Below are 13346 nucleotides of genomic sequence, written 5' to 3'. Positions count from 1 at the left end.
TTATACATGGGTTACAATGACAGTTAATACATGACATCACTTCCCCTCCCCCCAAAGTCTTATTGGGATCACAGGTTAAGTCTCTCTGGTGGTTTACGCTCCCTTGTAGAATGCCTGAGTTGGGGCTCCGGGTGTTGGGCGCTGGCCTGAGTGTCTGCTGTTTGTGGTGCCTCAGGCCTGTCCGGACTGCCCACAGTGACTGGGCTCTCCTCCACTTGGTTCTGGTGTTCGGTCACCTGTGGAGGAGTGAACTCTACATCGTGTTCTTCCTCTGCTTCTTCTATGGAGTTGCTGAACTTCCTTTTTGTTTGATCCACGTGTTTGTGGCAGATTTGTCCATTGGTAAGTTTAACTACCAGAATCTTATTCCCCTCTTTGGCAATCACAGTGCCTGCGAGCCATTTGGGCCCTGCAGCGTAGTTGAGGACAAAGACAGGGTCATTGACATCAATGCATCGCGCCCTCGCATTCCTGTCATGGTAGTCACATTGTGACCGGCACCTGCTCTCAACAATTTCTTTCATGGTGGGGTGTATAAGGGATAACCGGGTTTTGAGCGTCCTTTTCATTAGCAGCTCTGCGGGTGGAACTCCTGTGAGCGAGTGTGGTCGGGATCTATTGGCCAACAGGAGGCGTGATAAAGCGGCTTTGTAGGGAACCCCCTTGGATTCTGTGCATCCCGTTTGATTATCTGCACTGCTCGTTCCGCCTGGCCGTTTGAGGCCGGCTTGAACGGTGCCGTTCTGACATGGTTGATACCATTTCCTGCCATGAAGTCCTGGAATTCAATGCTTGTAAAGCACGGGCCATTGTCGCTGATCAAGACGTCCGGTAGACCATGGGTGGCGAACATTGCCCGTAGACTTTCTGCCGTGGCAGAGGATGTGCTTGAATTAAGAATGTCACACTCGATCCATTTGGAGTAGGCGTCAACTACAACCAAAAACATTTTTCCCACGAAAGGACCTGCGTAGTCCACATGGATGCGTGACCATGGCTTGGCGGGCCAGGCCAGGGGCTAAGGGGGGCTTCCCTGGGCGCGTTGCCCAGCTGGGCACACGTGTTGCACCTGCGTTCCAGGTCTGCATCTATCCCTGGCCACCAAACGTGTGACCTGGCAATGCCAGAGTGCTCATTGTGGAGTTCTCTGATGAACACCTCTCTGCCCATCTGGGGCATGACTACTCGGTTTCCACATAGTAGGCAATCGGCCTGAAATCGAGAGCTCATCCTTGCGCCTGTGAAATGGTTTAAATTCCTCAGGGTATGCCCCGTACGTGGCTGCTCAGTCCCCAGTCAGGACACATTTCTTGACTAAAGACAGTAGCGGGTCTCTATTTGTCCAGACTTTGATCTGATGGGCTGTCACGGGTGAGCCTTCGCTTTCGAAAGCTTCAACAGCCATGACCATCTCAGCAGCATGCTCAGTTGCCCCCTCGGTGGTGGCTAGTTGGAGCCTGCTGAGTGCATCGGTGCAGTTTTCAGTGCCCGGTCTGTGCCAAATTGTATAATCCTAGGCGGCTAACGTGAGTGCCCACCTCTGTATGCGGGCCGACGCATTTGCATTTATGGCCTTGTTGTCAGCCAAAAGGGATGTTAGGGGTTTGTGATCTGTCTCCAGCTCAAATTTCCTGCCAAACAGGTACTGGTGCATTTTTTTTTACTGCATATACACATGCAAGCACTTCCTTCTCTACCATCCCGTAGCCCGTTTCTGCCTGGGACAGACTTCTGGAGGCATAAGCTACCGGCTGTAATTGACCCTTGGCATTAATATGCTGCAACACACACCCAACCCTATAGGACGACGCATCACACGTTAAAACAAGTTTCTTACATGGGTCATATAGCCTTAAGATTGTTGGAGCCTAACAAATTGCATGCTCTATCAAAAGCCCTTTCCTGGCTGTCCCCCCAGACCCATTCACGACCTTTGCATAGGAGCATGTGTAGCGGCTCTAACATCATGCTTAATTTGGGAAGAAAGTTACCAAAATAGTTCAGGAGCCCCAGGAACGAGCGCAGCTCCGTCGTGTTACGAGTTCTAGGTGCTCTCTGGATCGCTTCCGTTTTGGACGCAGTAGGTCTGATCCCATCTGCTGCTAACCCCAGGAATTCTACCTCTGGAGCTAGGAAGACGCACTTCGCCTTTTTTAGTCGTAGCCCTACCTGGTCCAGTCTGCGTAGCACCTCCTCCAGGTTGTGGAGGTGTACTTCAGTATGACAACCTGTGATGAGGATGTCGTCTTGAAAAACCACCGTCCTTGGAATCGACTAGAGGAGGCTTTCCATTTTTGTTGAAAGATCACGGCAGCCAAGCAAATCCCGAACGGACATCTATTGTACTCAAACAACCCCCTGGGTGCCATGATGGTGGTCAGCTTCTTCGACTCACTCGCCAGCTCCTGGGTCATGTAAGCTGAGGTCAGGTCCAATTTTGAAAAAAGTTTGCCACCAGATAGCGTCGCAAAGAGGTCCTCCGCTCTCAGTAGCGGGTACTGGTCTTGGAGTGACACCCGATTGATGGTGGCCTTATAATCAACACATATCCTGACCGACCCATCCGCCTTGAGCACCAGCACAATCGGGCTCGCCCAGTCACTGAATTCGGCTGGCAAGATGATGCCGTCCCTCAGCAGGCGGTCCAATTCGCCTTTTATCTTTTCACGCATCACGTACGGCACCGCTCTGGCCTTGTGGTGTACTGGCCTGGCGTCCGGGTTTATGTGAATCACTACCGTGGTCCCCATGAAAGTGCCAATGCCGGGTTGAAATAGTGAGTCAAATTTGTCCAAGACCTGTGAGCATGATATTCGCTCCACAGAAGAAATTGCATTGACATCGCCCCATTTCCAGTTCATGACAGAAAGCCAACTCCTCCCCAGCAGTGCGGGACCATCCCCTGGGACAATCCAGAGCAGCAACCTTTTCTCCGAATCTTTGTGGGTCACGACTACCGGAATGATCTCCTTTGTATATGTCCGTAGCGGTGCGTCAATCGGCAATAATTTTGGCCTCCTGGCCTCGGACGCCCACAACCTGTCGAACTGTTTGATACTCATCAGGGACTGGCTGGCCCCTGTGTCTAGCTCCATTAATACTGGGATGCCATTGAGGAGCACTTTCATCATTATCGGTGGCGTCCTGGTGTATGAATTGTGTATGTGCTCCACATGAACTCGCTGAACTTCAGCTTCCAGCGATTTCCCCCAGTGTCCATTTGGCCTCGTAGGGCTTACATCGGGCCTGTCCTCCTCATACATCAACCTGGCTGCAGGCTTCCTGCACATACACGCCAAGTGACCACTGACGTTGCAGTTTCTGCAGGTATATTGCTGATACCTGCAAGCTCTGGCTGTGTGTTTGTCTCCACACCTCCAACATGAGCCGTTGTTGGAAACAAAAGGTCCATTACCAGTCGATCATCTCTGACTGTCTCTGTAACTGTCTTTAAGAGCACCATTAACAGGTGTTGATGGCCCCATTACTGGCCGCATTGTCCCTTGCGATGGCATGAATCGCCGTTCAGCTAGCCATTGTCTGTTGGATTCCCCCTTTGGGTTTGATTACATGCTCGGGCATGTCCGATTGCCCCTGTCTGCCTGGAGAACTGTGTTAACCGCGTTAACAATGTTGACTCTCTGTCCATTTGCTGCATTTAAACCAAGATTTTTGTCAGACAACATTCTGGTCTCTTCCTCCCCTGAGATGAATGTCTGGGCTATCAGAGCCAGCGTTTCCAGGGTCAAGTCTTTGGCCTCAATCAGTTTCCTGAAAACCCCAGCGTGCCCGAAGCCCTCAATAAAAAAGTCTCGCAGCATCTCCGCTCTGCATGCATCTGGGAACTTACATAGGCTCGCCAGTCACCGGAGATCTGCCACGAAGTCAGGAACGCTTTGCACTTCTCGCCGCCGGTGCATATAAAACCGGTGTCTCGCCATGTGCATGCTGCTCGCCAGTTTAAAGTGTTCCCCGATCAATTTACTGAGCTCTTCAAAAGTTTTGTCAGTCGGCTTCTCTGGTGCTAGAAGGTCCTTCATCAGGGAGTACGTCCTGGATCCACAAACCGTCAGGAGATGAGCCCTGTGTTTGTCGGCCGAATATTATCCCAGCCATTCCTTAGTGACGAAACTTTGCTGTAGTCTCAATAAAATCGTCCCAATCATCACCAACACAGTACCTCTCGTCTGTGCTGCTAGTGACCATGCTCGCTTGGTTTAAATCCCAATTTCTCGTCGGCAATATGTCCTTACTATACAGTATAAATGCACACAAGGCCCATACTTGAGAAAAGGTCACTCTGTGACCAGTAACCTTTATTAGCCAGCACTGAAGTGAAGAAGGTGGGTGGGGTATCCCCTTTTATACCTGAAAGTCCAGGTTAGGAGTGTCTCCCACAAGTTCACCACCTAGTGGTCAGTGTTCTCACGGTGTACAACTTCAGTCAGTTTATACATGGGTTACAATGACAGTTGAATACATGACAGTAAGTATGAAGAACTACAAAAAAAGGTACGTTAAAGTTGTTATTTTTCAATTATTTTTCGGGTTCAGCGATTCGATATTAAGTGTCTTGTGAATGTTTTGTGATTTTTTTATTTTTTGTTTTATTGCAATTTTTGGGGGTGTTTTCCCCCCTCAAGGCGTCTCTCGCAGCGGTATCGGAGTAAAATTGCAGAAAATTTGCGGTTTGTGCCACGAATCCTCATGCAATGCCGATTTTTACCACCTCGCAAGTTGAAGCCTGAATTTTAGGCCTCGTAGTGGTAGCGGAGCAAAAGCGGTATTTTTGGCGAAAAAAATAACGTTTGCCAAAAAAAGAATTTCTAGCCCATAAGATTCTGCAAGGACTTGTCAGGGTAGCTTCTGAGAGGCTGTTTCTCCTGGCTGGAGAGGCTAGAGGTAGGGGCTTAGTCTCAGAATAAAGGGTTGGCTATTTAGGACTAAGATGAGGGGACATTTCTTCACTCAAAGACTTGTGAATCTTTGAAATTCTCTCCCGCAAATGACTGTGGATGCTGAGTCATTGAGTATATTCAAGGCTGAGATCGATAGATTTTGGGACTCTAAGCGAATTAAGGGATATGGAGATCGGGTGGGAAAGTGGGGTTGAGATTGAAGATCAGCCATGATCTTATTGTTGAATGACGGAGCAGGTGTGAGGGGCCGGATGGCCTACTCCTGCTCCTATTTATTAAGTTTTTATGTCAAAGTCAAACAGACCAGAAGGTGCCAGGTTCAAATCCTGGTCTGTGCTCAATAGTTGATTTCAAGTAAGGAGAGTGGTTTGGACTTAATAGTTGGCCTCACCCCAACCCAGGAGATGTGCCTCCTCACTTCTATGATAGATCTCTCATACTGATTTCCTTGCAGCGATCACCATATCAGCACATGGTAGGAGAGACACATTTAAGCGAGGTACACTTGTCCCAACCAGATGGAGCACATATTCCTTTTAACATCTATATCATTCCCACACTTCTCGGCATATTTCTGTGGGATTAGAGGAAAACTATAAATAAAGAAATAGAAGAAAAATTCATAGGGTTGGTTTTGAGTGGTGTTTGGATTACACACTGTTCTTTCATCTCTGGGACCTGGGTTCCAATCTGACCGAGACTGTTGGGCAGAGATGGCACTTATCAAATTGGCTTTAAAAAGGTTCTATGTGAAATGAGTTGGGTCCACAACACAAACTTGCCACAATTGGACTCTAAGAGGGCAAAATTCCCAATTGCCCCGGTTTGGGGCGGTAACCTCACTGGGGTCAGACATTCAGCACTGGGCACAGATGTCCACCCCAGAACTGAAATTGGGATTACCGCTCCTCACAGGAAGTGGAGCACAATGTTGCACACTCCACTTCCTTTCTGGGTGGGACCAGGGGCATTACCCAGGCACATTGTGGAGCGCTACGGGGCCTCTCCACGTGCCACTGACGCGTTTCAACGCCCCTGCCCTTCCATTAAAGGGGAGGGACGCTGCGAGCTCTGTAGGCCTTTTGATGGCCTCTACTGGGCCACCAGGGCTAAGGGGTACAGTGGCCGCAGTCCTGCACTGAAACGGAGTGCCAGCTGCACGATTTTGGCCCAGATCCCGAGAAGGCAGCGGACAACGGCTCGACCAGTAAGGGGAAGATTAAAAAAAAGATGGCGCAGCGCACCCTCCTTTAACTTTTGCCCCGCGATCGGTGTGCGGCCCGGTTCGCGACTGGCACGGGCATCGTCTGCGGTGGCCTCACAGGGCACTGCCCATTTTCCACCGTGACGCAAGAAAGGGTCGCCGCGCACGCGCAGCGGCCTGGGATGCTACTGGATTCACACCTCCGCTAACTCCCGCACAATTTCGCCGGAGCCGGTAGCGCCCCCTGGAGTTGCTAATGTGAGGCGCACAACGATTTGTCAATCTCACTCAAAGAAGTCACACAAGGATTGCTGTAGGAAGCATTGTAGGCAGCAACTCTTGAGGTTGGAGCGGAGGGACATTATTGGTGCAGCTCAACACTGCATTTAACCTATGTTGTATCTGACCTGAGGGATGCTTAATTAGCATCACACCCATATTGTACCAGTTCCCGGGCGTGCTTGATGGGATAGCGTAAAGGGAGCTTTATTCTGCATTTAATCCTGACTGAAAATATGTCCCTGAAATTAGGTCTTATTCCATTACTTTGAACTTGCATCTGTTGCCATGCTGACACAAAAAAAACATTTAACATCACTGACAAGGACAATGAAGATGTATAACTACAGGAAAGTTCTCATTATGATTTTGAAAGCTGTGTTGGTGAGTGGCAGTGCAGAGGTATTGAACCTCACATTCAACTTTTAGTTTTGATTTATTTTGCTTGTTCATTTTAAGAAATGCACAAAGAATGGCAATTAAGCAAATTGCACAGTGCACGCTTAAATCTTTCATTGTGAAGAATCACAGAATCAAAAGACCTGACCTATCATAGCTGGAAATGAATGATTCAGAAAATAACATCCCTCTGGAACCTCTGCTTTCAATTTTTATTCCCTCGGGTCATCACTTTGAAGCGGATTTTAATTTCTGAAAGAAATAATTGCAATGGATGTAACCAGTCACATTGCAATTGCAGGAAAGATTGATTGGATGTAGATTAACTCGTTCACATTCAGTCTGCTCGTGTGATTCCTGTTTTCCTGCAGGGCGGTTAATCCTGAGCTCAAGTCGTATGCGCTGGGAGTTCTGTTCCTGCTGTTGCGATTGCTTGGTGAGTTTCTACATGTCTGTATTTTTGACGTATGTTAAATTGAGAAAGCTAGGTGGTGAAAGAAAGGCTCCCATTTCTATAGCGCCTTTCACAACCATCGGATGTCTCCAAGTGCTTTACAGCCAATGAAGTACTTTTTGGAGTGTAGTCATTGTTATAATGTGGGAAATGCGGCAACCAACTTGTGCACAGTAAGCTCCCACAAGCAGCAATGTGAGAATGACCAGATAATCTGCTTTTTTGTTCTGCTGATTGAGGGATAAATATTGGCCAGGACACTGGGGAGAACTCTCCTGCTCTTCGACTTAATGTCATGGGATCTTTTACATCCACCTGAGGGGGCAGACAGGGTCTCGGTTCAACGTCTAATTCGAAAGACGGCACCTCTGACAGTGCAGCATTCCTTCAGCACTGCACTGGAGTGTCAACTTTAGATATTTTTGTTTGACTTGACCCCACAACCTTCTGACTCAGGTGAGAGAGAGTGCTACTCACTGAGCCACAGTGGACACTGGTGAAGGTGAAGGTACTGGCAAGATTAAGAATCAGCAAGAAAATTAGATAAAGCAAGAATTTATAGTTAGGTGACACCATGTTTGGGTATTAAAACATTGCTGGGGATATGGAAGACAGAGAGTTAAGAAGTTTTGTCAATTTAAGATCCTGGGATAGAATAAATTAAGAGTTAGAGATGGGGCGATGAGTCTTGATTTCAACACAATGAGAAAGGCGTGCAGGATGAGACATTTGGAGCTTGGAAGGAACAGAGGAAAGCTCACAGGAGCAAATGACCATAAACATAGAGAGACAAGAAAGGTTGAAACACTGCGAGAGAGAATGGAGGCTTCAGCTAAGAGAAGAATTGCCCATCAGGCAAAAGCTTTTTCAGTATCTTAAATAGGAGTATGAAAGGTATTAGACATAAATAAATAGGAGCAGGAGTCGGCCATTCATCCCCTCGAGCTTGATCCGCCATTCAATGAGATCATGGCTGATTTTCTACCTCAACTCCACTTGCCTGCACTATCCCCATATTGATTCCCTTAATATCCAAAAATCTATTGATCTCTGTCTTGAATATACTCAAAGACTGAGCCTCCACAGCCCTCTGGGGTAGAGAATTCCAAAGATTCACCATCCTGAGTGAAGAAGTTTCTCCTCATCTCAGTCCCCTAAATGGCCAACCCCTTATTCTGAGACTGTGACCCCTGGTTCTCGACTCCCCAGCCAGAGGAAACATCCTCCCGGCATCCACCCTATCAAGCCCCGTCAAGAATGTTGTATGTTTTGAGATTAAGGAGGACTATTCATGTCTGGAACAGAATCGGGTTCCAGACAAGAGTTGTTGAATGGTAAAGAGGTGTTTGGCTCAAAAATGGAAAGGGAATTTGAACAATGCAATTTTAGGTGTTCTATTTTGAGTTCAGACAAGGCAGCAAAACAGAGAATGGCACTTAGTATGTGGCTTAAAAAGGTGAGAAACGAAGTATGAAAGTGCGAAACATTCTGCCACACGGAACAACAAAACGGTCTCTCAATTCAAGCTGACCCATAGCAACCTTGTTGTGTCAATCTTGGCTCAGTGGGTAGCACTCTTGCCTTTGAGTTGAGAAAGGAGTCAAGGGTTCTGGGGAACGGGCAGGGAAGTGGAACTGAGGCCAAGATCAGATCAGCCATGATCTTATCGAAAGGCAGAGCAGGCTCGAGAGCCCAAATGGCCGACTCCTGCTCCTATTTCTTATGTTCTTATGTTGTGGGTTCAAGTCCCACAGCAGAGCCTTGAGCACATAATCTGGGCTAATGCTCCAGTGCAGTACTGAGGGACTGCTGCACTGTCGGGAGATGTGGTCTTTCAGGGGAGATGTCAAACCATGTCTGCTTTCTCCGGTAGGTGTAAATAAGATTCCACGGCACTATTCGAAGAAAAGCAGGGGATTTTAGGTATACAAGGTTCATTCAGCCAACCTGTACTGCCAATGTTAAGCCTTGCTCAGAGAGTTCACACTACTGCGTCGTATCTCTGTTTCCAAACCCAAGCTCCCGTTTGAGTGTTGCACGCTGCTAGGATCGCTGACTTGCTGAATTTAGCCGCATATTGTTTAATAATTGTGTATCTGCGGCAATTACCAATGTCTATCCACCTTCTCATTACATCGACTGTGTCACGCTGTAAGGTCAGAGAGCTGAGTGAAATCAATTACTTAGTTACAGCTGTTGAAATCTGATTTCTCTTTAAAGAATTCAAGAAGTTACATTAAGCTTCAGCATTTATTGATCAATTCTAAACTGTTTGCTTCATCAGCAACTTGCATAAACCAGTAAAAAAAAAACGAGCACTTCAGGATTAGTTGCCGCATTGCTGGGAGTGAGTTGCAACGTTTTGTGGAATTACTTGCTGCAAGGCGTCTGCAGAAAGCCCAGTGTTTTCTATTAGTCATCAAATTAATCCAAAAGTAAACTGTCACCACCTCCATTTTACATCGGTCTTCCACTTTTCCCCAGTGTTCAGTATTGAGGCACAAAGTTCAGCGTGAAGCTCTGGGTATGTGACGTTTTCTTGGGTTCCTGGCTGACGGCTCAAGACAATCCAGTGATGTTAATCCTCAAATGTTGCCCTCTGGTATCCCCCTAGTAGCCATTCATTGTTTCTAAGCCAAGACAAAGCAGGGAGGGGATAGAGAACCTCGCTTGATACAATTTGTCAGACATTGGACAGCATTGTAGAATTAGGATCACAGGTCACATACAGATACTCAAAGGGTCTAAGGAGTTATAAAGCATTTTATTAAGGGAGCGGTAGTTCAAATATTGTCAAAGGCAACACACAATCAGGATAGACATACGACCATGACAAGTAGCTGGTGCTAGTCCCGATCGGACAGATGGCTAGTGGTAGCCATTGATCAGGAGTCAGAGCCCTGACTGATTTCTTCCAGCACCACTACTTACATAATGCAGAGGTGCTGAGGCTAACCGTGGTGTCCTTACCATTACTGCGGCCAAGAATAACTGACTCAGCACAGATAGGTTGACCTGATCTTTCATTATTATCGTCAGGACCGCCGTTTTGGAATTTGGTCTCCAAGCAATTAGACTATCCCCGTATCACCAACATATATAAATAATTGGGACTGTTCCTACAATAAGTGGATCTATCTTTGAAGGGACGGCACATCAGTAATACCTCTAATTTTTGTTTAAGCCTTTATTAGGCCCAAGCTAAAGCACACAGCTGCCTTTGCACAGATCACAATGTAAGAAACATAATAGGAACAGGAGGAGGCCATTTCGCCCCTCGAGCTTATTGCGCCATTCAATGAGATCATGGCTGATCTGCGACCGAACTCCAGATACCCGCCTTTGCCCCATATCCCTTAATATCTTTGGTTAAGCTTTGGGTACCGATCAAGCAGGCTGCTTTGTCCTGGATGGTGTCGACCTTCTTGAGTGTTGTTGGAGCTGCACTCCCCACTTGCCTGGATAATTCAGAAGGATGGCTTTGAATTAACAAGACAAGGCTGCATCATCCAACCAATTGTCTGTGTTACATGTAATACAAGGCGTTCATTTTAAATAACTTTGACCTTCTCTGGGAGTCTGGTCAGATTTGTTCATGGAAGTAACCTTGGAGGGCTAGCCCACGAACAACTTGCGAGAAGGGGGTTAATCTGTACTCTTAAATATCTGAAGGCTCGATTAATTCAACTGCTATTTGGGTGGAGCATGGCTCAATGCTGCATTTCTTCCATCCGTGAAAGGTTCATAAACACCCAGGGAAAGGTCCAAATGAATGTTTAATATTGAGCCTATTGGCGAGAGACATCAAAGAATCAGAGAAACTTACAGCACAGAAAGAGGCCATTCAGCCCACCGTGTCTGTGCAGGCTCTTTGAAAGATCAGTCATGCTTAGTCCCGCACCCTCGCTTTGTGTTCGTATTCCTGTAAGTTCCTCATCCTCCAGTACCTGTCCAACTCGCTTTTAGTATTATTTATGGAATCAGCTTCAAGCACTCTCTCAGGTAGAGCGTTCCAGATCCCCACAACTCTCCCGTCGAGATCTTTTGCCAATGATTTTAAACCTGTGAGGGAAGCGTTTTTCTCCATCGACTCTTCTCAAAACCTCTCCAACTTGAAAACCTCTGTTAGGCCACCTCCCAACCTTCTCTGTTCCATGGAGAATGGGCCCAATTTCTCCAACCTCCTTATAACTGAAGTCCCGCATCCGCTGCTGAATTCTAAATTTCTCCTAGTCCTCAGGTTTGTTGCTTTTTCTGGCCAATTTATATGCCTCTTCCTTTCCCAAATTTCCCTTGTTAGCCACGGTTAAGCCACCATCCCTTTTTTATTCTTACGCCACACAGGGATGTACAATTGTTGTAGTTCATCCAGGTGATATTTAAATATCTGCCATTGCCCATCCACCACTCTTTAAGTATCATTCTCCAGTCTATCCTAGCCAATTCACGTCTCATACTGTCGAAGTTTCCTTTCTTTAAGTTCAGGACTCTAGTCTCTGAATTAACTGTGTCACTCTCCATCTTAATGAAAAATTCTACCATATTATGGTCACTCTTCGCCAAGGGGCCCCGCATGACCAGATTGCGAATTAATCCTCTCTCGTTACACAAGACCCAGTCTAGGGTGGCCTGCTCTCTAGTTGGGATTGGACAGGTTAGATGCAGGAAGAATGTTCCCTATGTTAGGGGAAATCCAGAACCAGGGGTCACAGTCTAAGGATAAGGAGTAAGCCATTTAGGACCAAGGTGAGGAGAAACGTCTTCACTCAGAATTGTGAACCTGTGGAATTCTCTACCACAAAGTTGTTGAGGCCAGTTAGGGAGTTAGATGTGGCCCTTATGGCTGAAGGGATCAAGGGATATGGAGTGAAAGCAGGAACAGCCATGATCATATTGAATGGTGGTGCAGGCTTGAAGGGCCGAATGGCCTACTCTGCACCTACTTTCTATGTTTCCCTGGTGACACTCCGGTAAACCTCCTCTGCACCCTTTCTAATGAGGGTTTATGATTTGACGTGGAATGTCAGTAACATTAAATGTTAGTTGTAAGTTTAATTGCTTCACTCCTTTTATGCCAGACTGCAGCTTAATTGCTACAGCTGGTCACAAATTAGCTATGTTGCTGTGAAATGATGCAAAACCTGCCTCTGCGGAAGTTGCCAATATTTGTTCCAAAAATAGGACAATGGCGTCCCCACAATGGCGTCAGGTCGGGATAGACAGGATTTTGAATCGGCAACGATGAAGGAACGTGAGTGTATGCCCAAGTCAGGATGGTATGTGACCTGGAGGTAGTGATGTTCCCATAATCTCGCTCGTCCTGTCCATTTTTGGCCGTGGAGGCCACAGGGCTGGGAGGTGCTGACGGACTTGCCTTGCTGAGTTGCCGCAGTGCATCAACAACGACAATTTTTATTTATATAGCGCCTTTAACACAGCAAAATGTCCCAAGGCATGTTTATAAGGCAAAACAAATACATTTGACATCTGTACATAGTGCTTAAGCATCCACATGCACTAGTGGTGGAGGGGTTGAACATTCAGTGGAGTGGCAGGGACACTGATTAAGTGGACACCTCAGTGTTGAATATTCAATTCAATGATCTGAGCCCGAGAATGCTTCTAGTCACCCTTTTCTGTTCCTCATCAAGACATAACAGATCTATAAAGTCTGAATATGAATTAATTGGGACTTTTAATCTATGAATCCAACTGTACATAAAACATATGCTGACAACTACTGCTTTATACCATGGATCATTATCAGCAATCTTTCAACTCTCACACTCAAGTCTTCCTCCTATTTTATCTGCATGATTGTGGCCTTGGCTGATTGTTTAGATTCACTAGGCTTAGCAACGACCTGAATTACCTTATATTTACATGAATATAATGTGCCATTCATCTGTCAAGATATGATTCCCTTTTGAGTGATATCCCTCTCTCCACCACATATCTTACTTTCCTGCACAGTTCTGATTGCAATATATTTGTGAAGGGCATTAGGAAATATTAACAGAAGTTTCAGAACTGATCCATCTGAGATTCCATTAATCACTGGTTGTGGCTTCAACTATTCTTATTCACGACA

General features: G+C 46.6%; 1 protein-coding gene across 1 annotated transcript in view; it reads left to right on the top strand.

The window, feature by feature from the left end:
- The window catches only part of LOC139228143 (solute carrier organic anion transporter family member 3A1-like), a 215057-nt gene that overhangs the window by 199862 nt on the left and 1849 nt on the right, over positions 1-13346 (top strand). The window contains exon 10 of the mRNA XM_070859332.1: positions 7173-7237. Coding sequence (XP_070715433.1) covers positions 7173-7237 — 65 coding nt within the window. The remainder of the gene's footprint in view (positions 1-7172; positions 7238-13346) is intronic.

The sequence above is a fragment of the Pristiophorus japonicus genome, chromosome 17, assembly GCF_044704955.1.
Source record: "Pristiophorus japonicus isolate sPriJap1 chromosome 17, sPriJap1.hap1, whole genome shotgun sequence".
NCBI lineage: Eukaryota > Metazoa > Chordata > Chondrichthyes > Pristiophoridae > Pristiophorus > Pristiophorus japonicus.
The sequence above is the reverse complement of the archived record's forward strand: the minus strand, read 5'-3'. Positions and strand labels throughout refer to the sequence as shown.